The following is a 26501-nucleotide window of genomic DNA, read 5'->3' as shown; positions in this document are numbered from 1 at the left end:
ATTTGAACTAGATTGGATAGTTTCCATTGCCGCTATTGATAATATCGATTGGGGCATATATATATATCTCTTCTGTTCTCAAGGTTGTAAATAGATAATTGGTATAGAGTCAATATTGACGGTACAATTAACTGCGACATTGCGGCAATGAGAAAGATAAAGTCGAACTATGGGAAAAGCAACAAAATAAAAAGGCCGCACTCCCAAATTGAGGCGAGCACTTGAAGTGCCGATAAGAATGTTTGTCACCTGTGAGAAGCCCCTCTGGTTGCGGGGTGCTACCTGTCCCACTCTGCCTCTTTCAATGAAATTAACTTTTGGTGTACGAGTCGAGATTTCCTTAACAACAATATTTGTTGACTTTTTCTATGACGGCGATGGCTCAATTATTGATTTTGTATTGTGTCGTTCTTGTTCCTCTTCTTCTTTTCGTCGAAAGGTAAATAGAAAATAGAACACCTCGATGCGAATGAAATGAGTAGTCTATAATTGATTTGTAGCCGGAAGAGCTCTCGGCGCAACAACTGAACTGACAATGGCAATCAATTTCCATTATTGTGAGGTTGGCTAATTGAAAGTTGTTGAGATCTGGTCGCACCGTACGGTGCGTTATCGCAGATGGCGAGCGCTTGATTTCAGGGCAAGCGGTCTGTCCGTCTGTCTGTCTGTCTTTCCGACTGTCTGCGTTCCCATTTCCTGTAGTTATCGTACCCATATCAAATGTTTTTCCTTTTCATTTTTCCTGTCTTCTTGTAATGAAAAACTTTGGCCAGTCGGTCTATCATAAATAATTCAATTTTACAGCATACTTTTCGGTGGAAACAAGAATTACAAGACCACGAACAAGAGGGCGGGAGTTGCAGCGAAAAAAAAGAGAAGCGAAAAGAAAACAAACCACAAAATGCGAGTTGGCAAACGTAACGAATGCTAAAGTTCACACAGTTGTGCTTCACTACACAAATATATTAAATTTCGATTTGGGCGAACTCCGACTTCGACTCGAACCCAAATCCGATACTGAATCCATGGGCACGTGCGTTAACCTTTGACATATGAGCTGGCTGGCAACCATCAAACATATTTTATGTATTAAGGATATGCGCGAGAGAGACAGAAAGAGAGAGAGAGAGAGATGGGGGGCTAAAGGACCCTTTGCACACAGCGAGACAGCGCACAAAACGCCCACGCTGACATGGATATAAAAAAAACCAAAGGAAAAATAATACATAAAAAATACAGCATTGCCAAAATACAAAGGGGCAAGTGGGTGTGAGGGGGGCGGGGAGCTGTTCGGGAGGGTGTGGCAACAAAAAATCACGTTACAGCACTGTCAGAGGACGACACCACACGCCGCGCACATATAAAAGTTTCCCCCAGAGGGAGATAGAGAGAGAGAGCGAGACGCAACCCTCTCTCTCTTTCTCTGCCTCCTCTCTGGGGAAATCAAAACAGATCAAAATGTCATCTTTAAGAGCTTAAATTTGTATAAAATTGCCGCTCATAAAACCCAAAAGCTGAGCTAAGCAGCCGCAGTCGCACAAAGGTGTCGCACTGTCTGGCAACTCCCCTCGAACAACAGCCTGCCTTTCACCAGTCTGGCAAGGTGTCATCGTTTATAATAACAATATAAACACATGGTTTAGTTAGCTTCCCCCCTCCCTCTCTTCCGCTCTGCTGTCAGTTGATTGCATTGTAAATGCTCTTCAAGCCACACAAAACTCAACGAGTTGACTTCTTTTCTTCTTCTTCTGCCTCTTCGACGAGAAAGTGTCAGCAAGAGCTTAGGATTGTCAATGGGGCATACAACAGCTGAGATTTGCTGAGTGAAAGGCACAAGTTGTGCTTAGACTAAATGACAGTGAATGCGGCGCTTTGTTATACTTTTTTCTGCTTAATCGAAACTCTAGGAATTTACATAGTTAAATAAGTTCATAAACTCAACTTTACATAACTCGATATCAAATAACTGTTGAATTTGACAAAAATTTGGTATGTGCACACATTGTTCAATTATCTATTGATTAAGAACGATTTTTAGCGCTTCACCAAAAAGCTGTGCATTAAATTTGAAAATGGAAAAAACTGCACCCACAAAACAAAAAAGCTGCCAAACGGTTTTACCACCGCAATTTGCACTTTGGCACGTCTGGCCAGACGACGACCAGACCACAAAACAGAACTTAGTCTGGCTAATATGTGTCGTTAGATCTTAAAAAAAAAACGTTGGGAAAACTGTGTCTGCAAAGCAAACAAAAAACTCAAATCGATATCGAATCAAACTTTAACAAAATAAAAAAAACATTTTTAAAGCTATAAAAAGCAGTTCAACTCGTTTCATTTAATTGAGCTTGACTAAGAGAGTAATAGAAGGAGGGAGAGAGAGAGAGAGAGAGAGAGAGAGAGAGAGAGAGAGACTAACGAAGTTTTAAGAGACCTAGAGAAATTCAAAACCAGCAACCGAAAGACTCAATAAACACAAACGTCAAATAAAAATATTCGAATGTCTATTGAAACGAGTGAAATTTTAGATCACCCATAGAGCATAACCCTCTACCCCTCCCCCTACCCCTCCCCAACCCACCCGCACACACACACATTCAGCAAATCCATTTGGCATATGAGCACGCACACAAAGACAGCAGCTTGCATCTGGTCTCAAGCATAATAAGCCCAAAGCAAATGCTTTGATTTTCCAACAAGAGGCGACTGCACAAATTGGAAGGTTTTTCATTTCACTCGCAGACCCAAGCTCAAGTCGCAGTCCGGGGCGGAGCGGAGCGGAGCGGACCGGACCGGACGACGGCACGACTGAGTGTGCGAGGGTGACAAAACCTAATAAAATTTAATTAAACTCAATCAAAATCCATTTAAGGCGCACAAAAAGCAAACGAACCAGCGCCAACAGACCGACCTATTCGTATATGTGCCCAAAGCAAGTGGGCGGCGAGGGGCACTGGCGGGGTGTGTGTGGGGGGCGGGGCCACACTTGTGGGTGCATTTGCAAGTGGAGCGCTTTAATTGAATTTTCAGTGCGATCTCTTAACATCGTGAACTGCACAAAAACGGAAATGAAAATGATGTCATTTATTTGTTTAAGGGGTTTTTCTCTGTTTTTTTGGGTTGACATTTGTCATAAGCAAATACACAGGCAGAGAGAAACAGAAAGAGAGAGAGAGAGAGAGAGAGAGGAAAGCAGCGCTGAAATTAATTGAAATGCAGGCGGCCTGCACCTGTTGACGGACAAAAGCTGATTAGCTTGCAGCCGCCGAGCGGAATTCAATTAACAATTGCAGCAATTGCAATAAACGAAACGATTTCTCAACCAATCCAAGCTATACATATACATACGTTCATTTGTGTACACTCAACAAAACGAGGGGGTTAGAAATAAAAGAAATCCACTTTTAAAACCTGGTTTTATTACAGAGCTCTTTGATCCATTTTAAAATTCTATGGATATCATATCTAAATGTCTACCTCTTGCACCAATTGCATTTGCATAGAACTTGAGCTATCATTTCTCTCAGTGTACACTTCTCACAAATATATATAAATATATTCATAAATGGATGATTTCCACTGTCATGTTATACAATAAGCCGGCCCTCAGTGTCTGTGGATCTGTTTGTTTGCTTAATTTAATTTACCGAACACAATGTTGAGGGATGTTGATGACGATGTTGATAACATTGAGCAGAGGGGAGTGTGGAGGGGGGGGGGGGGAGGGTCAGATGTGATAGAGGGTGATGGAATAGGTCAATTTACTTGTTAGCGCACAAATCAAAGCGCTGTGAATGCAAATGGGCTAAAGTGGCGACTACGGACTAAACATATACATATACAAATATATATAGATAAAGATGTGTGCGATGCCAGTAGGAACACCCCTCAGAGAAGTGGCCTTTTGAATTATGGCAGCTACTCGCAACTGAATTATGTAGCAAGGGGGCAGGACAGGGTGTGAGGGGGGGTTGTTATTTCTATTGGCTAACATTTGTGTTCAAGTTCTATTCTAGTTTTAAGTAGCTGTCAAATTAGGTTGTCCGGCTACTTCGGCTACTAAAATGTTTGTTGGAATAATAAACAGAGGCAGGAAAAAAACAAACACATGCCAAATGCAGGCTAAGCATGTGTGGACATACGTGTGTATAAGAAATACCTATATCTCTATATATTTATATAGATATATATGTATACATGTTTCGCGTCTAGTTATTTTGAACAATGTGTTAATTGCTTTCCATGCATATTTTCATTTTTCTCGCTTGCCAAATATATTTGATATGCTGCTTTTCTCGTTCAAAACTAAAGATACCCCGAATATTTGCCGCAAGCTCGCAAGCGTAGGAAAAAATCATTTTTCCAAATTATAAAAATACATTTTTACCTCAACGCAGCCGACGTTGGCAGCGCTGCCAGCGTGCAGGTGTGCGCCCATATATTTTTAGTCGCAGTCGCTGTCGCAGTCGCTGTCGACGTCGCAGTCGGCATGCTGCGCACCACTCGACTGCTTATTATAATTTTTTGTGGCTTTCAGATATAGCTAGATATATTTTCGTATATTTTTTCTTTTGCTTTTGCTTTCGACTGTTTAGTGAGTAATTAAGAAGCAAGTCGCAAAAAAAGGCTAAAAACAGCCAGAAAATATATTGCAGCTGGCAAAACTGAGTGAAGAGGGCTGCCTCCTCCTGGGTTGGGTTGGTTTTTTTTTTCGCAGGGCATCCAAAAGACAGCGTGCAGAACGAAACGCCATTTCACTTAACTAGACATTAATAATATGCCTTCAACTGAAGAACCACAGAGCCGAGAGCCCCATTTATAAAGCAGCCAGCAGCAAAAAGGCATATGGCGAAACAAAACAAAGAAAAAAAATATAGTAAAATAAAAATTAATAATAATAATTATAAATACAATAAGTACTGTACACACATCATATTGCTGCATATTGTTAACTAAATTTAGCTCAAGGCAAGTTTTGTCGGTTTGCGCTACTTGAGCTTATTTATTTATTTCAGTTCAGTTCATTTCTTGGTTATTTTTTTGTTACCCTACAGCTGAGTGGTTAAAAAGGGTATGATATCTTTGTTTAAGTGTGTGTTACAGGAAGAAGGAGGGAGCATCTATGAGGCCATCAAGTGCATAAATTCTTGATCGTCACGAAGGTAGAGTCCATCTTATAAGAGCTACAGCAATTCCCACTAAGAATTTCACAAAGATCGGACTACAGGCAGCGATGCCTCGAACTTAGTTCCCACTAAAGGATAATAAAGTCTTACCATCTACGAGATCGTTTGTATGTATATTCTTGATCAGCAGAACGAACTAAGTACATTTTATAAGAGCTAGAAGTATGTGAATTATTGAGTTTTTGGATTCTTTTCCGATTGCCACTCAAAATTTAATAATGATCGGACTACAAGCACCGATAGGAGTCTTAAAATTAGTTGGCACTAAAGACAAATGAAGTCTAATAGCTGAATGCATTTCTTATGACCTAGAGAGACTAGACTTCCTTACTTTTTGGATACGTACTTAGTTCCCCATAAAATGTTATTAAAGATCGGACTATGAGCACCAATTCGAATCACAAACTTACTTAAGGAATATAAAATCTCATTGTAAAAATTAAATAAATAGAATTTGATTTTCTACAAAATGTTCTTATAAAAAGGTCTGTCAGTTATCCATATTAATGTATTAATTCCCAGGGTATTTTAACTGCGGCAATGCGCATATATTTATTATCTTAACGATTTTTTTTCAACTCTGTTAAAGTAATAAGCGACTAAGTGGAATGCAATTCATGATAATGCATATTATGTCAATTGATATGAGGTCAATTAACTTTTGCTACCGCCTTTTAAAAGTTTTAGTTTAAAAATGACACTGAAACAAAAGCTGGAGTAGCAAACGGAATAACATTTGGTTGGCTTAACTGGGTTAGGTGCTAAACGAGTTCTCGACTGACGTCAAGCGAACCAAATCGCGTCCGTCAAAGATTCACAAATCTGCAAGAAAAACACAAAAGCCCAGAGATTTGTGGATGCTGACTAAAAACTAGTTTCTACATTAAATTGTTGTTGTGTTTATCAGCTAATGGAACAAGTTCCAGCAACAATTGCGATAAAAATACTTGTGCCTTAGTTTTGAGTAGAGTCAAAGACGCGCAGCGGAGGGGCACAGCTGAGGCTTTTCTTTCGGGTCGCTTGTAAATGGAAACTTACCTGAAAAACAAAAATAGAGAAAAGAAAAAAACGCACGTTAGATATTAAAAGTTTACGAAAAAGAGAACAATATTTCGTTAGTTCAAAAATGCAATAAAAACACGAAAATTTATGAAAAATTTATCAAGAAATAAACAGGTCGGGAGCGAGGGGCATGGGAAGGGAAGGGGGGCTGGGGGAGCAGAGCAGATAGATAGACAAGTGGTACAAGAATTTATGGCTATAAAAATGTTTATTGCTTGTGCTTTTACGCTGTACACACGCGGGGCAGGGGGACGGGGGGGCAAGTAGAACTAAAATTTGTGGCAGCAACAGCGCGCTGTATCTAACCCCCCCCTGACTCACACCGCTGTCCTTCAGCGCAAGTAGCTGTGCGAGTTCTTTGGGCAACATTTGACAGGTAGTCCAAGGGGAGCTGCCGCCACTTTGCTGTCACTTTGAATAATGCGTCCCCTCATAAATTGTTTTTGCGTGTGAAATGTAGAAACATCCCCCTCTCCACTCTCCTTACATCGCTGTCCCTTCCGCTTTCCATTCATTTCTAATTAGCTGCAAGCTAGCGGTTTCGCGCGTTTTTCAACACTTTTCATGAAAATTTCTTTTCCAGCCGCCATTTGATGAGAGTATCCAATAAGCATGAGAGGGCGGGGCGAGCCGGGAGCGGGAAACAAGATCAGAAAAAGAAAAAACACAAATGAAAAAGGCAGCTTAGCGTTCGGTTTAATCCTTCAAACGTTGCCAACTCGGCTTAGAGGAGCGATACCGTGAAAAGCAAAAGGATTCCGCCAGACAAACAACAACAAAAACAACAGATGGCAGATGAGAAAGAGTCGAGGAAAATTTATTCAAAAAATGTGTAATATCCAGTCAGTTCAGCACGAGGTTAAGATACAAAGTTGTTACAGCCTTTATAATACAGGGAAACTAATGGATATATATCAAATTCTAGACAGAAATAATTTTAATATACATTTAAGAGGATTTTACAGTTTCCAAACACTCATTTTTAGTGTTAAACAATATTTTAGATGCATTTTTCTCCGATATATATCTATACACTATTCGTATGTAGCAGTTTTAAGAAGAATAACTTTCAGAGTATATCAATATTAAGGATAGACTTTTTTATAATTTTTCATTCAAGTATTTTTCGTGGAGCTAATTTTTATTTTCAGCCCAATTCATCTGCAACAAAGTCGCTCGCTTAACTGATATGCTTGCACTCGGTTAAGGCAACAACAGCAACAACAACAACTAGCAACAATGTTGCCAGCCAGCGCATTGTATATAAATATATATATATATATATTTTAATCAAAATTCTCTTAAATAATTAAAATGCAAATTGTGGGAGCATAAAATAACAACAACAAACAAATAACGGGCGCTGCGGCAGACGATGACACGCAAGGACGACAAAGCAACAAAGGACAACCCAGCCACAAGCCGAATGATATGACAACAGGCAGCAGCAACAACAATAACACAAACAACAACAACAGCAACGGCAAATAATAATCAAGCTGACGATGTTCATGATGATGATCACAATGCTGATGAGTATGATGTTTGCCGCTGAGGACGACGACTTTGACAGTTCTTTGTGGTTTTTCGCTCAGCTCTGATGGACAGACGGGCGACAGGCAGAACGGCAGCTGATAAGAAGGGAGAGAAAGAACAAAAGCAGCAACAAGAACAACAACAGTTGCCTTAAAGTGTTAACGATTATGATGATGCCGATAATGATGTTGCAGATGATGACTTCTAGCAGATTTTGCAAAAGGGTTGAAAGGAAAGCCGCAAATCAAATACCCTCGCACAAATGTGGGATATCGTTCGTATTATTAAACAAACTACAGTAAAAGCTCCGTTAAACGAACAGCCACTGTCAAGGTATGTTGGTCCCGTTATGGGAGAAGTCTGGTCGTTTTGTATGGAAAGACAAACGGAAATTATACGAAATTTGTCGGATTATTGGAGCTTTACATTTATGTAAGTTCTTCGTTTTGGGAGCTTTCACTGTACACAGCTTTCCGATATGGTCAATATTCGGTTAATATTAAGATTAATACTTTCTTGAAAACAAAGTAAAGCTCATAAGCGCTGAGTCCTGTTAAACTTGTAAAACAAAGAAGTTGTTTATAGAATAAACTTAACCTATTATTCCCATAAAGTCAAATGCTGATACGATTTTGCTCATTTATAAGAAGCATAAAACTTACGAATTTTGGTTAACACATCTTGAAAAAGTTAATTTTTAAACGATCATGAGCCTATGAGAACCATAAGATATAGTTGTTTGTTCAGAGATATATACTAAAATATAAAATAAAATTTACTCAAATATACCAAAAATACCAATCTAGCACAGTTGATGCTGATCACGAATATATATATACCTTAAAAGGAATCACCGTGCGTGACAAAACTTAAGAGCTGCTAAATAAATATATCACATGGCAGCTGCACGAGCGCAACCCATAGCCCGCTCCAAATTGGCCCCCATCCAGATGCTGTCCCTGGTAATGAAGTTTGTGCACACACACACACACACACACACACATAGACACGTGTTAAATTCATGACACAAGCTTTGCATGCAAAAAAGGGTTGCTTCTGCTTTCCCAGTCCGAACCCCTTCACCTGCCTCCCTTCGCCCTCTTACATAAAGGAGCGGTACAGCCAAAGTGCGAGCGGCACGTGTGCTCTTCAATGGAGTCCCACGCGCTCTCTCTCTTTTCTGCCCCTTCCTGTACCCCTGCGCGCCCCTTAGCCAGAGTCGATAAGGTCTGCGAATGTTGTGTTCATTAAGCTGCTTATTATGTTTGCACTTAAAAATTCATATGTGACTATGGCAGCAAATTGTGTGTGTCCCGCAAATTTTTAGTTGCCCTTGCTGTCTCTCTCACTCGCCCAGTCTCTCTCTCACTTTCTCGCTCTTTCAGTATGTCCTTCAAAGTTGAAATTATTAGCATACTTAAGGGCTGGGCTTTAAGGATTTGAAAATGTAATTAGGACAATGGGACACATGTCGCCTTTTTATAGTTATTTTGCATTGTAATTAGGGTTTAATTTGCCTTCCCCTTGTTGTTGCTTCTCTTTCTCTTCCACCTGCTTGTTATATCGCTGTAAGGACATGTGCTGTCCGCCCGCCCATCATTTCATTATATTATAAACCTCACTTTTTATATAAATATTAAATTAAGCCCATGAAATTTATATTCTCACATTTATCAGGGCAAGGGCTTAGGATTCCAGGAGTGAGCGGGGTGCAGTTGCCAAGTGAATTGTTTGCGGTTAGCTGTGAAAGAAGCTGTCTAAAATAAAGCGCAAAACTGTCGACCGCAAAACATTTCGTTAGTCTTATCAAGTGGTTACGCTACCAGCAAGTGATTCCTCTATGTGAAATGCGCTAATTTGAGAAGGGAGAAACCTTAAGCTAACAGAAACCCCAAATGAGCTTAACAAGTGTTTAGTTTTAGGAAATATTCATTTAAGTGTTTGATTTGTTGTATTCCAGCTTTATAAGCAAGCCTTAGTAATCGTAAGAGCTCTGCTATTGATAGAATTCACTAGAACGGGGAGAAACTTTAAGTTAAACGAAGCCGCAAGCGAGCTAAGTTAAGAATTTGTATTAGAGTCAGCACTGTTGCTGTCTGCGATTTGGTGGGTTGCAACCCTAGAAGATAGTTGATACTTATTTAGTTTTAGCTGTGCTTTCGATAAGTTGAACGGCGCGCAGGGGGAAACTTTAAAGTGGCGTAAGACTCTACGAGAAGATTCTGCTAACTTCCTTTGCGACTCTAAATGCAAATAAGGATAGTTGTGATATCGATATCATGCTTGTATGACGATAGTTGGAACTTAAGTAGTTCAAATTTGAGTCACAATTATTCAGATTCCGTTAAACAGCCCAACTTTAACAGCAATATTTCAAGATCTTACTTTAACAGCGTCAGCTAACATTTTCTTGCACATTCCGGTTCGCATCTCTACAGACTATTTCAGCTAATAAACGAAGCTTCTCCCTCCTTCCCGCTCTTCCTCCCTCTATCTATACTTCTCCCACATAAATCACTCACTATCGTCCTTACAGCATTTACCTTTAACTGAGTGCCTGCCAACAATTTTCCACTGCACGGCTCACTGAACCTCGACTCCGCATACCAAAAGTGGCTTTCAATTCAATAAGAAAAGAGAAAGCAAACAGCAACAAAAATGCCGAGAAAAATAAAGAATAAACGCGAGAAGGGAAAAATGCAAAGGCGCAAAAATGATGAGCGCAATAATGTTAATGTTCATAACCGAGGAACAACGGAATGGAACAAATGCCAAACAATGAGTGTAAAGTGTATTTAAAGTCTGGCAAGGACAAAGGACGCGAGGCAGAGAAATTAGAAGTAGCTGCCGCAGCTGCTGAGGGTTGACTGATAGACGCAGACAGAAGTGAGAAGAGAGAGAAAGGAAGCGCTGAAAACAGGGAACAGGGAAAATAAAACACTAGACACGACCAACGGGTGAGGGGTGTAGAGAGGGAGGCAAAGTTTATTTAAGCGAAAATGTAATTTTATGCTTTTTAATTGAGCGAATATGCGTGTAACATGTGCAGGGCGTAAAGTTGGGGGAAAGGCAACGTCTGATGAAACAGTGGAGTGTCAAAAAACGGAGAGGGTACGAGGGGGGAGGGTTGGGCGCATGGCGAATGTTTGTTTGGGGGGCGTGTCGCTGCGGCTGGGCGTCAAGTTGATGAGTTTGCGATGCATTCGAGCGTCACATGAATACAAAGTAAGCGCTGGACCCGGCGCTGAGAGAGGCTCTGATGCTAACCTGCTGATGCTGCACATTAACTGGCCCAGTATCAAGGGGGGTGGGGGTTGGGGGCTGCTAATGTATTTAAGCAACCAAAAGTGGCTGAGACAGCAGATAGGAGTGGGCGGGGGAGCAGAAGCTAGCGCACTTTGTTGCCCTGGACCTGGTAACTCGCTTGCTTGATGAAAAGCAATAAAAATGCAACATTATTAATCATCATCAATCAATGTCATCCATCAAAAATGCGGCAAGTCGAGGCGACGCATCGTTTATGAAGCTTCTTTTGTTCTGCTTCTTCTGCTGCTGCTGCTGCTGCTCTGCCCTGTCCCATTATCATCATCAACGGCTCTTTTCTACGTCTAGTTCCGCCCTCAGGCGAAGCTGCCAGACGGGCTGGAGACAATGCACAAGGTGCAGAGACGAGGGTGTGGGGACTAATGGGCGTGCCAGTGAGAGCTATGACACTTTAATAGTTTTCGAGACACATTTGCATTTAAATGGAGAGCTTAACAGATGCTGTTATTAACATAATGCATGTTTTGTTAACAGGCTAGCATTGAATGTTTCATTTGTTCAGCTTAACAGCGCTTAACTGTATTCCTTGAGTAACATGAGCATAAAGGCGCGACTCTAACATTAACATTTTATGCTTAACAAACTGCTCCACATTAACAGATTCCACTTAAAAGTTTCATGTTTACAGCAGATGTCTTCAGCCAGCTCACTATACAGCTAATATACTCGATAAAAATCATTTGAAAATAGAAAAAATACATTCTCTTAACAGCTTTAACCTAACAGCATTCCATAACAGAGTACATAAATACCCTTACTTTAAGAAACACGAGCTGTTAGGCTACAGCTGTTTACAACACTAACATTAGAGTAACTTTACACACATTAACAGTTACCGTTCAACACACTTGACAAAATGTAAATGTTATGATTATCTCATTTTGAACCGGTATTAATTAGTTATAAGTTTCACAGAACATCCGTGTCTTCCTTTTCTAAGTTTTATTGACACACATTAAGCAGCTCATTAAACTCGAATTTATCAACGACAGCTTAAAATCAATAATAGAATTCAATAAATTTAATCAATTCACACGAATTCGAATACTAATCTTGTTAGTTCCAAATAAAAGTCAAACTGAATAAAGAGACGAATCAGACCACGTTTTGTTGTGCTGAACTTGACCCTAGACATAAGCATTTGAGCATCAGCAAAATATCTTAGATTTTATTAGAGAGGGGGTCTATTAGAGAGGGGCTCTATTAGAGCACACTTAAAACTATTTTGCGTCTTAGCTTTAAATCGCCTTCCGTGCATATGAATAGAATAATCTTGTTTAGATTTTTGCTCAACTTAGAGCCGAGTTGCCAGCCAGCAAAAAGATCAATTGAATGGGTTTCCAATATGCAGACACTATAAATATAACACGAGTGTTGGGCCAATAAACTATTAAAAAGTCGCAAAAGGTGGCGCTGCTGTGCAAAAGTTTTCTATCAAGTTTCTGTAACCGAAACGAAAACTGAAACAGAACACAAAATGCAGTAACTGTAAATTTGTTTCCAAGTAAAACAAAACAAAAGACGCAATGCAAGAAACAAACAGGTAAGGAACAAGACACGACACAACACGAATTGGGCAACTGGCAAGTCGACTGGGTTCGAGAGGGGTCCAGGGGGGGGGAGCGGCCAGCTAAAGTAGGTAGCTGACTGAGGAGGGACGAGTACTTCAAGTATTTTGTATGTCAATTGCTATTCAAGAAGTCACGACAAAGAAGAAGCAGCGGAGGAAGAAGATGATAGCAGCTCGTTGTGGGTGCTGGCAGAGCGTTGCAGCAAGGGATGTGCGAAGAGAGGGGCGGGAGCAAAGTGCCGCAAAGTTTATAAGCTGAGTTTTTTTTTTTGGAAGTCAAGAAGTTTTCAAAGCAGCGGACAAAGTCGGCGCTTGGAGGGAGGCGGCAGACACAACGGTAACTCAGTTTGTTAATTAAATTCACGTTGGGGAAAAAGCAAAAAAAAATAAAATAAAGAAAAAAGGTGAATAAATTTTATATATGCAAGTAACGAAAAGGGTGTCATGATGTAATCTTTGCAGAGCGTGTGCCAAGTTCAAGCAGAAGAAGCAGGCCACAATCTTCAGTTGTCGTCTTCGACTGGGCGGTTTGTCAGGTCCGCTCATGTGTTAATTAACGCATAATTTATGCGCTTTGGTCTTACCTCAATCTTGTGTTTACACTATGTTTGCCCTGCCCCCGTCTCAAATTAACATTTTTTGCCGTGTTCTTTGAGCCTTTCTTTCTTTCGCTTGGACATTGACTTTCTTGACCAAGTTCATTGACTTTGGCTTTTGCGCGTTCTGTTTTTTTCATTGAGTCTTGTTGCAGCTCGACTTTCATTTAGTTGCCGCTTTTTGCTTAATTTTATTGATTGCTTTCCAAATGATATTCATTGCGGTTTTTTTCGGCGCTTTCCATGCGTGTTGGAAAACCTTTCTAAAGTGACAGGCAGCTCATGTGATTGGCAGCTATTTTTTCGGGGGTTCGAACTATTGACCCTAATCTAGTTTCGCAAAAAAGTGAACGAGTGACCTTTTTTAATGGAGATTGTAATGGGATTTTTCTTGCTCAAAAAGTGCAATAGACTTTTACGCACTTTCCATAGCAACTTTGTTCCACTCAGTAGGGATTGTGCCTGCTTTCAATCAGGCAAGAAAGCTCGTTTGTTCCTACCCCATTTCGTTCCATACAAATTCAAATTCACCTCTTCTTCATTTTTAATATAAGACAGATTCTCACTGCGGAATGATTAATCACTTTCCAAATGCACTCCACTTTGTTCCAACTGCATTCCTATGAAAAATTCTTTTTTAACTTGTTCTCATTTCTTTCGATGCAGTTACATTTATTAGTGCTTGCGCCTGCCTTCAATTAGGTAAGTAAGAAATTTTTTTTATATTTTGGTCGATCTCTATAATAAGTCCATTTGTTTCAATTCCTTTTTGTTCCACACCCCTGAAATTTCCGTGCATCCTCCATTTTGTATTGGGTGACTTCTAAATTAGAAATACTTGACCACTTTCTAAATTCTTTGTTTCGATTCCACTTTGTTCCGGCAACTAAATAAAATCTCTACTACAAAATGTTTCCCGTTTGTTTGTTTTAAATGATACCAGTTCTACCTAATAGAGATTCTGCCTGCTTTCAATCAGGCAAGTAAGAAAATTATTTAATTTTTTGGTTGAACTCCACATTAAGCCCGTTTGTGTTCAATTTCATTGCGTTCCTTACACATGCAACTTGGCTTCTGCCTTCTTTTTATATTAGGTAATTGTTTACATTCAAGTATTTCCATTTTGAACAGATAACAGTTCCATACCATAATGTTTATATTTCCCCAGTTCAAAACTTTTCATTTGCTTCAAGTCGAGTAGTTTCTTATTTTCTCGCAGCACATTTTAACCTGAAAATCTGGGCTAGTCCGCACACACAAACTTTCCTTGACATGCCAACACCCTTCTATTCAAAAACTCTTTGCTCATTAGTTCGCACAGTTCTCATCATTCATTAGCCGCACGTTTCTGGCGGCCAAACAAAAAAATACGAATAAATAAAAACCTGACTCACATATTTCGCCAAAGCTCACGAAGAAAGCAACAAAAAGAAGAAACTAAACAAAAGAGCAAAGAAACCGCAACACAACAAAATAAATTACAAGAAAGAAGAAAAATAAACATAAACAAATGTTAACCCAGTTTTTTATTGTCACGTCGAATGAAACTCATTTAAAACTGGCAAAGATTTGAATTTTATTTGAATAAAGTAAAATATTTACCCAAATTCAAGTAATATTTTATATATGTAGTTTTCTTAATTTTCCATCTTCAACACAATTTCTACAACAATCTGTCAGCTGAAAGCCCCGCTGATTGACTGTCGCGACAGACCAAACGGAACCTACCTCCGTGTTCATCTCTTTGGCCAAAACTAAAAACAAGTTGCCTAATACGCCCACCAGCTGACCGCATTCGGCAGAGAGAGTGAGAGAGAAAGAGAGAGGGTGGAGTGGAGTGCGCTTCATTGGGTCACAGCTCTACCTGGTGAAAATTCCAAGAGGCCAGCGCGAAATATTGTCTGTTAAATGAGCGACACTTATTTTTGTGTAGCTTTTCATTTTTCTTTTTCAACTTTTCTCGGTTTTTCTTTTCAGTTTGCTGTCGCGCCGCTTTTCACACTTTGCCTGTTGACACTTGCTTGATAAATTTGTTTTTAGCTTGTTAGAGGAGGGGGAACGGGTGTTAGACGAGTGGAAAAGGGGGCGGAGGCGTTACTAGGGCACATGTCAAATGGATTTGTTGGCAATTCTACGGGAAATGTGTGTGACTAATAATGAGATGAAACAGATAGGCAAAAACAAAAACAAAAGATAATTTAGATGGAAAATAAGAAAATTCTATTAGAATCTAAAAAGCTATTACCTATAAACATAGCTTATATAAATTGTCTATAATTAGAAAATGGATATGATTTAAATAGATTTAACAAATTATTTAATGACGCCTTCAATATAAGCAGATAAAATTATTAAAGAAATATTTTAATGACTGCTTTAATAGTCTTTGGATCAGGAAATATTTTAGGGATAGATAATTAGATTAAACAAAATATATTAAAGGTATAATTATTTTCATTTCAATAATCTTCTGCTCCGGGAATATTTTAGCGAAGTTCGATACAGAGTCAAGTCAAGTAAGAGATAAAGATATAAAGTGTCTGCAGTTCCTTATATCCAGAATAATATTTACAGATAACTTAATATATGATAGAAGATTCTGGGGCCATCCGGAAAGTAAGAAGGAAAGATATAGATGCAGATATATCAGAATAATATTTATAGAAATATACACACAGGCACAGTTGGAATGCAATGTACTCCAAAGTAAAAGAAAATACAGTACATGTAGAATGTAATACTCAAGGGTTTAGGAAAAACAAATATTCTTATTTTCATGTTCTTCGGTGCAGGAAACATAAATGAATTTAATTTCCATCAATGTTCCATAATATTTTTCTTTCTTCCAATTGATATTATTTGTATCTAGTTCTACTTTAAAAGTTGCATCATGCATTCCTTTTAATTACAGGGTCAATGAACTTTCCTCTTGCTTCTACATTAGCTTCAGGTCAGTTTTTTAGGCTCACTTGTTGTAGCCTCCACTCGAAAGCCTTGTTTATTCCCAAAATGTGAGTCTGTCCAACCGATTGTCAGCTGCGTGAGAAGCTCCTCTGACTGGCAGTTTCAATTTGCACTAACTTTAACTACAGGTCAAAATAGCAAATGCGCAGGCAAGAGAGAAAGAGTGGGGGAAGAGACAGAGGGGTTTAGCTTGGGTTAAGCAGAGCAAAACAATTTATATAAAGCGCTGTGGCAGAAAAAAAGCCCAAGTGACGCCTTTCTTAAGGTATTAAGGTCAAACGCGTTAAACCAAAACCAAAACAACAAAACGACAAAACAGGTAATACAAACAGGCAGCAAGAGCAGCAGCAGATTTGCAGCAGCATCAGCAGCAGCATCAACGGCAGCATCAACAGCAGCAGCAACCGCAAAGAGCACAAAGCCATGAAAAACAGCAGCAGCAAAAAAAGAGGAAGATAAATAAAAATAAACCTCAGAACTCAGGCCGAGAACATTGCCAAGTAACGGTAAAGCAAGAGAGTCCAGAGAATTGGGTCAGGCACAGCGAAATGTGCAACGCCAATAATTGGCCAAGAGAGAGAGCAAGAGGGAGACAGAGAGAAAGAGAGAACTTGGCTTAAATAAAAAGAAAGAAAGTTAAGAACAACGACTCGAAACAGTGGCAACTCTTTGCCTGGGCTTTACCGTTATGTTGACCGCCTTGATTAACGGTACTGCTGCAGAACATTAACCCCTTACCCAACACTTGCCACTTGCCTCTCATGTGCCCGCGGAACCGGTTACATTTCGCGTTGATCGCCTCTGCAAAACAGAGTTGTCACGCATTTCGCAAAAGAAAAAAAGAAATGATGCCTTGAGTTGAAACTTCCCGCGGATTCGGATGGAACATAAAAAAAAACTGGTTTTCAATCAGTTCTTTAGTTGAAATAAAGCTCTGGAGCTTTATAACTGACAAGGCCCTACGAAATCAGGTCCAAGCACAGCTTTAACAGCCACATTATTTCAATAGCCAAACAGATAACAATTTATTTGAAATTTAAATCGAGCTGAAATTGAGTTGAAACATTTGGTTCAATGCGCTGTCAATCTTTCAATTCGATACAATGTCTTTAATCAGTCATTAGCCAATATTAATGCTCATTAACCGTTTTAAATCTAACATTTATATTTTTTGCAATTTTTTTTTTGTATTCTGAAACCGCAGCCAGAAACCGGAAATTGCTCAATTGGCGAACGAAAAACATAACCAAAAACCAAACTTGGACGGTTCCGTTTGATTGCCCAAAGCAAGTGTTTGAAATATTTCGTTGCAGTTCGTTCTCTTCTTCTTTTGCTGGTATTTTGTTGTTGTTTATTTTGATCGCAACTTTAATTAAATCATTTGATTTGCGCACGAACAACGTTCACAACAAAATTAGCAAATTTTTAGATTCAAAGCCACAAAAAAGAGTAAGCAGAAAAAGAAATAAAAAAAAAATACGTTGCTAAACTAACTAAAATTTATAACAATAAATTTACCGAGTGGCGCAACTGAAGTTTCTTAAAAGCTCCATTGTTTGCAGCTCTATGAAAACACTTTTAAACGTTTTAACACGTTTTGCAACACTTAACGCATCAGCTTTGATTGTTATTGAATTGTATTTCAATTGGCTGTTCAATTTTTTAATTGAAGTCTTTTCATGTGTTCATTAACTGTTATTCAGTTATTCAGCTTATTTTTTCAACTTCAATTCAATCACACTTTCAATTTGCATTTTTTTTCTTTTTATCATTTCATTATTTTCAATTGTCACAACTTTCTTTCATATTCAATGCTTTATATTTCATATTTTTCTTTATAGTAAACTCTTACAAAGATTTAATGCTGCATTTCAATGCCTTTTTAATTCAATTATATGTTTTCAAAGGCACTTTCTTATTTATTTTACTTTCGATTCAAGTCCTCAATAACCAATAAGTGACCGATGCCTTTGCATAAAATGTAATTAAATCTATGCTTCAATTTAATATTGAACAATTCAATTTCTGTCAATTTTCAATTTTAAATCAATTTGAACTCAGCTTCAACTTAAATATCAATTCAATTTTAGCTTTCAATTCAATTTTAAATTAATTTGATGACAATTTTAAATCAATTTCAACATCATTTTAACGTTCAATTCTATTTTCCATACAAATGTAATTCAATCTATATTTAAAATCAGTTTTCAATCTCATATCAATTTCAACTCAGTTTCAACTTAATTTCAACTTCAATTTCAAATCAATTTCATTTCAACTTAAATTACAATTAAATTTTAATATCCAAATAATTCAATCTATGTTTCAAATCAATGTTGATCAATTCAATTTTTATTTTAAAAAAATTTCTACCTGTTTTCAATTTTAGCTCAACTCAAATTCAATTCAGTTACAACTCAGCTTCAACATCAATTTCAATTCAATTTTAAATTTCAATTCAATTTTCCATTTCAATTCAACTAAAACTACAATTTATAATAAAATTCTATTCATTTTAACGCACTTCAACTATTCTCTTTGCTTTCCCATTCAATCTTCTTTCTTCAATTCAATTCTACTTAAATTCATCTTTCAATTAGCTTGAAGGCCACCATGTGACACATTTAAAATTCACATTTTTTCTTTTATTTTATTTTTGATGTTTTGGGATTAGTTTATGATCTTGACATTTTCCTTACTGGTAGAACTTGCTATGCAGACAGACAGACAGCCAGATCGGAATATAACGATTTCGGACTTGAATAGTAGGCTAGGCTCGAGCAGGCTAGACCAGTCGCTAGTTAATTAATTTGTTTTATGACTTGCGGGCTGGGCTGCGTTTGTGTGGGTTCTATGTGATATCTTTTATAGATAAATAGATAAAGCCACATTGCAAATGAATAAATGCTTTGAATAATCGCTGCTCAAATCGTTTGACATTTTAATTTAACTATACAAAGCTGTCATAATGTCGAAATTATTTCATTTTGATGCGTTTCGCACTCACTCGATTGTTTATATTATTATATAGTATATTTATTTAGGAATGTCAAACAAATTCTTAGACAATAGCTGTCAGACCTGTTTCCAAATTCAAATTCAAATCAAAATAAAAGTGTGTGCATATATTCTAATTAAATTAACAACTTGTTTTATTGCCCCAAAATCATTCTTCATACATTTTTAAAGAGTTGTATGTGTAAGCTTTTTGCAGCTGAACTAAATGATATTAAATTTATTTATTATGCAAATTTCTGTTAGGCTTAGGTAGACCTTTTTTTGTTGGCTACCCTTTTTCCAATGCAAATGGAAAAGAGTTCTGATTCATTTTCAATGAATTAAAAATGTGTTTGTATGAAATACCCAAAGCGAAAACCTAATCGTTGTCTGATCTAATAAATTAAACAATTTACTAGCTCGCCAAAAATAAACGCAAGCCAAAATAGACAAAAAACTGATGACTAAGTTAAAAATAAAATAAAAATAAAAAAGGAATGATATATATGTATATTCATAAACGCTACCTCACAGTTATATATGCTCGATCTGTTGATTTCGGTAATCAGAGCGAGTGACTAATGAATTCCCAAGACAACTTTAGATATTGCCTGGTTCACCTGCCAGAAACTTGGCCCACATTTGAGAATTTGTGTATATGTTTCGAGTGTTTTTAATGGGCTGCCAGCTAAAATAAAACGCTATCCAAGCAAATGGTTTTCTAATAGTTTATATCTCCACACACACACACACACACGGACACACACTTTAGCCCCACTCTGACCTAATGACGCAAACGGATGACCATCTAGAGATTTGTTTACAGTAAAATAACCAATACAGATTCCCATTATTATATAACACAGAATGTGAACACTTTACGCGTTTGGTTAGTAAATAAAATATGGAGCCATGTGCGAAAACTCATGCGCTCGTTTACCAACAACAGAAAAACCTCCTCTTGTATAAGCGTGTGTTCATTCGGAAGAGGGTGGGGCATCCGTATATATACATATTTATATATGTATATATCTTGTTTCTCTAGCCTAAACAAATTACGTACATTGTCACCTACCTGCAAAGAGAGAAATACAAAAAATGTGTTAGAAATGTGAATAATTTATTGAATATCTTATCAATAGAATCTTAAATACTTGAGCAATATTTTGTATATGTAACTGTGTATTTTAATACTTTAAATTGTATAAATTATATTAACTAAAGGTTCTTTCAATTCTGTCGAGTAGTTCTCGAGTAACTTAGGAAGTAGCAGAACTTGGGTATGCTTTTTATAAGAACTTTAGATAATTTCAAGAAAACAATATTAAAACTGATTTTTTAAATGAAGGAAAACAATTTTCAACTCTTCTGAAGATTGGGAGTGCCAGGGAAAGTATTCCGATAGTATCCATGAAGCATGAACAAACACTACATTGAATTCTGTTGAGCAGTTCCTCTGTTGTTTGGGAACTTAGTAAAGTAGGGATTGCATTTAATGAAAAATAAAGATATTTGAGATTACAATTAAAATTATTTGGGATCAAAATTGATATATAAAGCTGCTTTGGACAATCTTAATTTGCGTATAAAGGAATTCGCTTGGAATCCACAACAAACCAAAGTCTATGAACCGCTTTTGTAGCCCTTTTCGGGGTGTAACTTTAAGGCGGGTTACACAAAGAGTTTGGCTGGCAGGCTTATTAAATCGCTTGGCATTGTCGACAGTTCCGCGTTGATAGACAGACTCTGGGTGGCAAACAAAGGCTTCGGTTCTGGCTCTTTGCGAGTGGTGAGTGGGGAGGGAGGGGGGGAGCGGCGAGAGCCTGGCAAACTAGTTAAGCCACAGGGGATAACCGAAAAATCCGCATCAAAAGCGCTGCTCATAAATCACGAGGCCTCTTTCAAAAACAAAGGCCAACTGCGACACAGAAAACCAAAACAGGGCAACAAGCTGCGCGGCCAGGGCCGAGAAGAGGAGCAGGTCAAGAGAGGGGAGGGAGTAGGGGGGTCAACTGCTGGTCGTGTCGCATAGCCTCATAAATATTGACGCGTTTCGTGTGCCGAAAATTGTCGCGCGCGGTTTTTCTCGTTGGGTTATTAAAAAATTCATGACTTGTAAAATTCCGAAAATACAGGAATATGAAATATTTAAAATGCCTATAAAAGACAAGAAGGAGATCCAAAGCCAACGAATTGGCTGACAGGCAGGCAAAGCGGCTTAAACACACAATCACACAGAGAGAGGGAGAGAGAGAGAAGGAGTGAGATTTCTGGCCCCTGGCCTTTTGACCGCAAAGGTCAGGGAAGGGAAGGCGCGCTTTGTTGGGGTTTTTCTGGTCATTGGGCTTTTCCATTTTCATTGCCTGCGTTTGACTGGCGGCCACTCGACAAAATATCATTTACATATCCAGAACGCATCCTTGGCGCCAGCCTCTGCCGCCCGCTTCAAATATGCAGGCAAAGCTTTTACATTTTTTATAAACCAAAAAAAAAGGGCGAAGTTTGGTTTTTCTTTTATATTTTTGCTCATGTGTCGCATTTTTTTTATTTATTTATTTATACCTTATGCCTCAGTTATTGCGCTGACCACGCGTTGCCCCACTGCTGCCGTTGAAAGACAGCCCCCTCTCACACCACCCACCACCCACGCCCTTGCATTGCCGCCCTTTGAACCCTTTGATTTCTGGTATTTTGCTTTTTTGTTACTATTGTTGAATTTAACGCGTAAATTAAATTAAATGAAATGTTCTTGTTGCAACTTTCAATTTTTTCTCCTTTATCCTCCCACCCGCTCGCCGACTGTATTAACATTTCATTTAATTTCAATTTTTAAAATGTAAAACAAATATTTCACATATTTTATTTCAGCTTTGAATTTACATTAAAATAAAGGTCTGATTTTTTTATTTTTTGTAATTTTTATTTTTAACTTCAAAGTGCAATTTTCACATATTTTTTAAAGGGATTTTCTGTTTGTAATTTGTTTCTGTGTTTATTTTGGCGCAGACCTCTGCACAAATAGATATTAACAGACCACAACAACAACAACATAATTTAATGGCACATCTGTGAGTTTTTCTCTTCGATTTTTCTTGGGGGTTTTGTTTATGTTTTAATTACGTTTATGCGGTTGATTTATGTAGATGCAAAAGCAGCAGGCGGTAGGCAGGGGCGGCGTGCGGTGTGAGGGAATTGTTGCCTGGCCATAAGCTGCCAGCTGTGTGTGTGTGTGGTTGTGTGTGTGTGTGTATGGGTGTGTGTGTGTGTGTGTGTGTGTGTGTATGGGTGTGGGTGTGTTTTGGCCAATGTTTAGCTAATGGCCAGGCCCAAGGCATTTGGCCTTGAGCGGCGCAACAAGCAGACAAATGGAGGAAAAAGAAATAGAACTCCGAAGAGGAGGGGGAGGGGGCTGTGCGGGTTCTGAGTTCAAGGCATTGGACTATGTCAACTGAAAGTAAAACCCACTTTGCTCCAAACTCCTGAGTCAGTTGCTATTGATCGAGCTATATATAAATATATGTATATTTGATGAAATATTATAATATTTCATTTTACGATACAATTTTAACGGAGTTTAAGGTCTACGAGATCTCTGAAGCAGTGTTAGCAGCTGTATACAGTGTTAAAAATGCCTAAATTAGTTTGCTCAACACTGATTGTCAGCACCTGTCAGTAATATGCCAAATAATAACTAAAATAGTTTTAAATTTTAACCAATAAAATAGCCACATACGCAACACTCTAGCGAGCAAAATGGCTTTTTTACAGCTTATAAATAATAAGCTGGATTTAATTTGATTTGAATTTAATTTAATTTGTTTACCTTGTGCAGCTTTTGCATTTCTTGTGCACTCTTGGGACAGTTCTTGCTTTTAGACCCGCCATTTGTAATACTTTTGCCATCTTTCTTTACCTTTTGGCCCGCATATTTTCCGTCTCCCATTGGCATGATAAATGACTCGCATGCATTCTATATGACCGAAGCAGTCATTCATCTATTCGAACACAATCTAACCCCAGCATCTATCTAACCATCCATCTATCTATCTAACTTTGGCCCTTTTTTGTATTTTCTGGTGGCCAACAATATGGCAAATATGGCAAAAGAGTTTCTATACAATACGCATCTCCGTCTCCCTCTCCCCATCTCTCTTTCTCGCCATCTCTCTCTCTCTCTCTCGCTGTCCAGTTTGGAGCTTCTATCTAATATGACCATCGAAAAGTTTTGTGCTTCTTGTTGTTATTGCAACTTGTCAGTTTCGGCGCAAAGACCATCAATTTACTTAGCTTTATTATGTGCACACGCAGTGGGGAGTAGCACACCACGCCCCCCTCTGTATATTACAAGGCCCCCTTTTTTAGGAGGGGTTATACGCTCCATTCTCATGGGCGCTTTGCTCCTTTGTTTACGCTTTGCACGCAATGCATAAAAGCGAACAACAACAACAAAAAAGGAGCAAAAATATATCGGAAAATCGTTTCCTATGCAAGTGTCGTAGTGGCATGCAACCGCCACCCCCAGCCCCAGACCCATCCCCTCTCGCTCTTGCAGAGGCAGCTAAAAACAATGGCTAGGCAGCTGTAGCGGCAACAAAATGTATCTTGACACTTCATCGTTAGCCAAAAAGTAGCGCAACGTAGCCAACAAAAGACAAAAAGAACAAGGCGTGGCAGGCACATGATGACACGGGCCAGGGGCAGGGGCAGGGGCTTGGGCAGGGCCAAGGGAGGCAAGTGCCTGCATTTTCGCGCTTGGCGTTAAATTCCCCTGACAGCTATAAAATTGCATTTGAGAGTAGCGCAAAAAAAGTGCCACAATAACGCAGAAAACAGCACAGAAAATAAAAACGCAGATACATTGTATCTATGTATCTAATAAATAGTTATTGCCAATACAACAACACACAAAATTGATATTCCCCCATGCGCAGACAGTGGCAGGGACAAGGGCAAGGGCGGGGCGGGGCGGAGGCAGGGTGTGTGGCAGAGCAAAAGTGCGACATCATTATATAAATTGTGTGTGGTTGAGGCAACATAGAACGCAGCATCATATGTTTTGTATCTAACAGATACGTGTGAGTGTCGAGGCTGGAGCTTGAAGTGATTTCACACACATGTTTTTCCCACACACACACACAAGCACACGCACACCCCAACCGTCAACACAAACATGACCACAGGAAATGTTTCACAGCTGTGCAGAAGAAACTCTAAAGAAAGGCAAAAGTATCTCAACGCGCAGCTATTTGTCAAAGTAGACAACTGAGGGGCGGTGCCGGAGCGGTGTTTGGGGCGCTTTAGGGTTGTCCAGGCATTTAAGCAAACAAACAGAAAACGGCACGTGACAAATTCCAGATACTTGCAGGCGAGCGTGTATCTTAGAGATACAACTAGTTGAGTTTTTAGCCGAAGCCCAGGATTGCCAGGCAAAAGCAATTTCCTGCGCTCGCTCTCGCTCTCCCTCTCTCACACTCTTTCTTTCTGTTCCTCTCTCTTTGCTGTTGATGCGGCATCTGTCACACATGTTGACAGGGCATGCCCCGCAGTTTGAGGCCTGCCTGGACGCCAGCTGATAGCAAGCGTGGCACGTGTTGCAGCCACGTGAGCGACTCGAGGGCAGGGTGGCAACCCTCGACTGTATTTTTTCTTTACATATATACATTTTTTTGTTGCCTGCTTCTTTCACTTATGCAGAGATTACACGCTTGTCAGATCGAGCCCAAAGCCGCCCATTTGCTATGCATATCAAGTTGATGGCCAAAGGGGTTAACAGCCTGTGGCGTTGAGCGCGGGAGGGTGGCAAAGAAGGAAAGGGTAGTGTATCAGATATGCTATAGCAATAAACAGCTACAAATTCGCTACATACACATATATATATGCAACTTATGCCAAAGCAATTTTTCTTATAATTCAGAAAGAGTTTTAGCTGCAGCTGCTTTAAGTGAAATTTTAGAAAATTCAAAGAAAAGCTTAAATCATTAAAAATAATTATCAAGTCTCCAATATTTCCACGTTTTAAGTAGCTTGCGACATTTGGCTGCCACAAAAGCATCGCACAGCTTCGTAAGCTGACAAAGACACGCAGAGATATTTTCTCAGAAGTGTGTCAGGTGAAATTGTCATAATTCTTATATGAGCAGTTACCTGACACGCAACGCAACGCCATGAAATTGAAATGCGCAGTACATTAGCCATGGCCAACTTTCACCCACATTCGAGTGGTTTGTATCTTTAAGTAATGCGTTTCATCTCTTCTATGCGCAACTCTGACAATGCATTTAGTTCATTTATTATACAGAGAGCTTCCCCATTCTTCATTATTATTATTAGACTTTTAACCCAGTTGCAGTTCTAAGCTACATTTCCCATTTCCTCATTTCTCTGTGCGTGTGTGTGTCACAAAGGGCGGCAGCAACAACAATTAACATTTTCAATTGCAATTGCTCGTGCGAAACAGTTAAATTGCACAGCGCATTTCCGCTGCATACAAAACATTTTCATTTCCAGGCCATAAAACGAAAAACAAAAAAAACAAAATAAAGCAGAAACCGACTATTTGCTACCCTGTAAGCACTTTTGTTATTTCCTACTTTTTCATCTCAGCATGGAAGTTGGCCAAATATTTGCAGTCTTAAGCGTTTTTTATCTTCAGAAGGTAATCGAGAACATTCATAACAAATACGCTAACCCTTATAGTTCCTGAGCTCACATAGACTGTTGCAAAATATTTGAGGTCTTAAGAGAATTGTGTTTTCAGAAGGTTTAGAAGAACCCACATCCCAAATGTTCTTATTTTAACCCACATAGTTACCGAGTTCACAGACTGTTGCATATTACCTCAATGAACTTCCTTTTAAATTTACTTACTTACTTACTTTACTTTATGCATATCTCTAAAATAATATAGACGGTATTTTGGAAACTGCAAATTCTCTGCAGCGCTTTGCACTTGCGAATTATTTAAGCAAATTATGCGCAAAGCTACTTCATCATCCAAGTAATAAGAGCTGAGCAAGAGTCCATGTAATATAGCCCAACACTGGCAGGCGAGCCCTAAACCGAAAACCCACCCTCCCTTCCCCTCTGACAGCACTGTCCCGGCACCTATATCAAACGGCTGGTAAATTTTCATTCGCATTCATAATCCCCTAAAGAGCAAGGGCACAAAATGAGCAAAAAAAACTTTGCATATCAGCTTGCAGGGCTTTTGAGGGGCTGGGTAGGTGTAGTGACTGGGTTAGGGGTAGGGGCTGGGTTAGGGGTAAG

General features: G+C 38.9%; 1 protein-coding gene across 8 annotated transcripts in view; it reads right to left on the bottom strand.

The window, feature by feature from the left end:
* The window catches only part of pum (pumilio), a 228671-nt gene that overhangs the window by 72569 nt on the left and 129601 nt on the right, over positions 1–26501 (bottom strand). Inside the window, exon 2 of one of the 8 annotated variants that reach the window (XM_064696704.1) lies at positions 20299–20310. The exons of the other annotated variants lie outside the window; for them this stretch is intronic. Within the exon in view, the coding sequence (XP_064552774.1) occupies positions 20299–20310 (12 nt within the window). The remainder of the gene's footprint in view (positions 1–20298; positions 20311–26501) is intronic. 8 annotated transcript variants of the gene reach the window in all.

This window comes from Drosophila montana, unplaced genomic scaffold (genome assembly GCF_035044405.1).
Source record: "Drosophila montana isolate Dmon_TW-CO22-7 unplaced genomic scaffold, ASM3504440v1 contig_1505_1, whole genome shotgun sequence".
Taxonomy (NCBI): Eukaryota; Metazoa; Arthropoda; class Insecta; order Diptera; family Drosophilidae; genus Drosophila; species Drosophila montana.
This window is presented reverse-complemented; position numbering and strand designations above follow the sequence as displayed.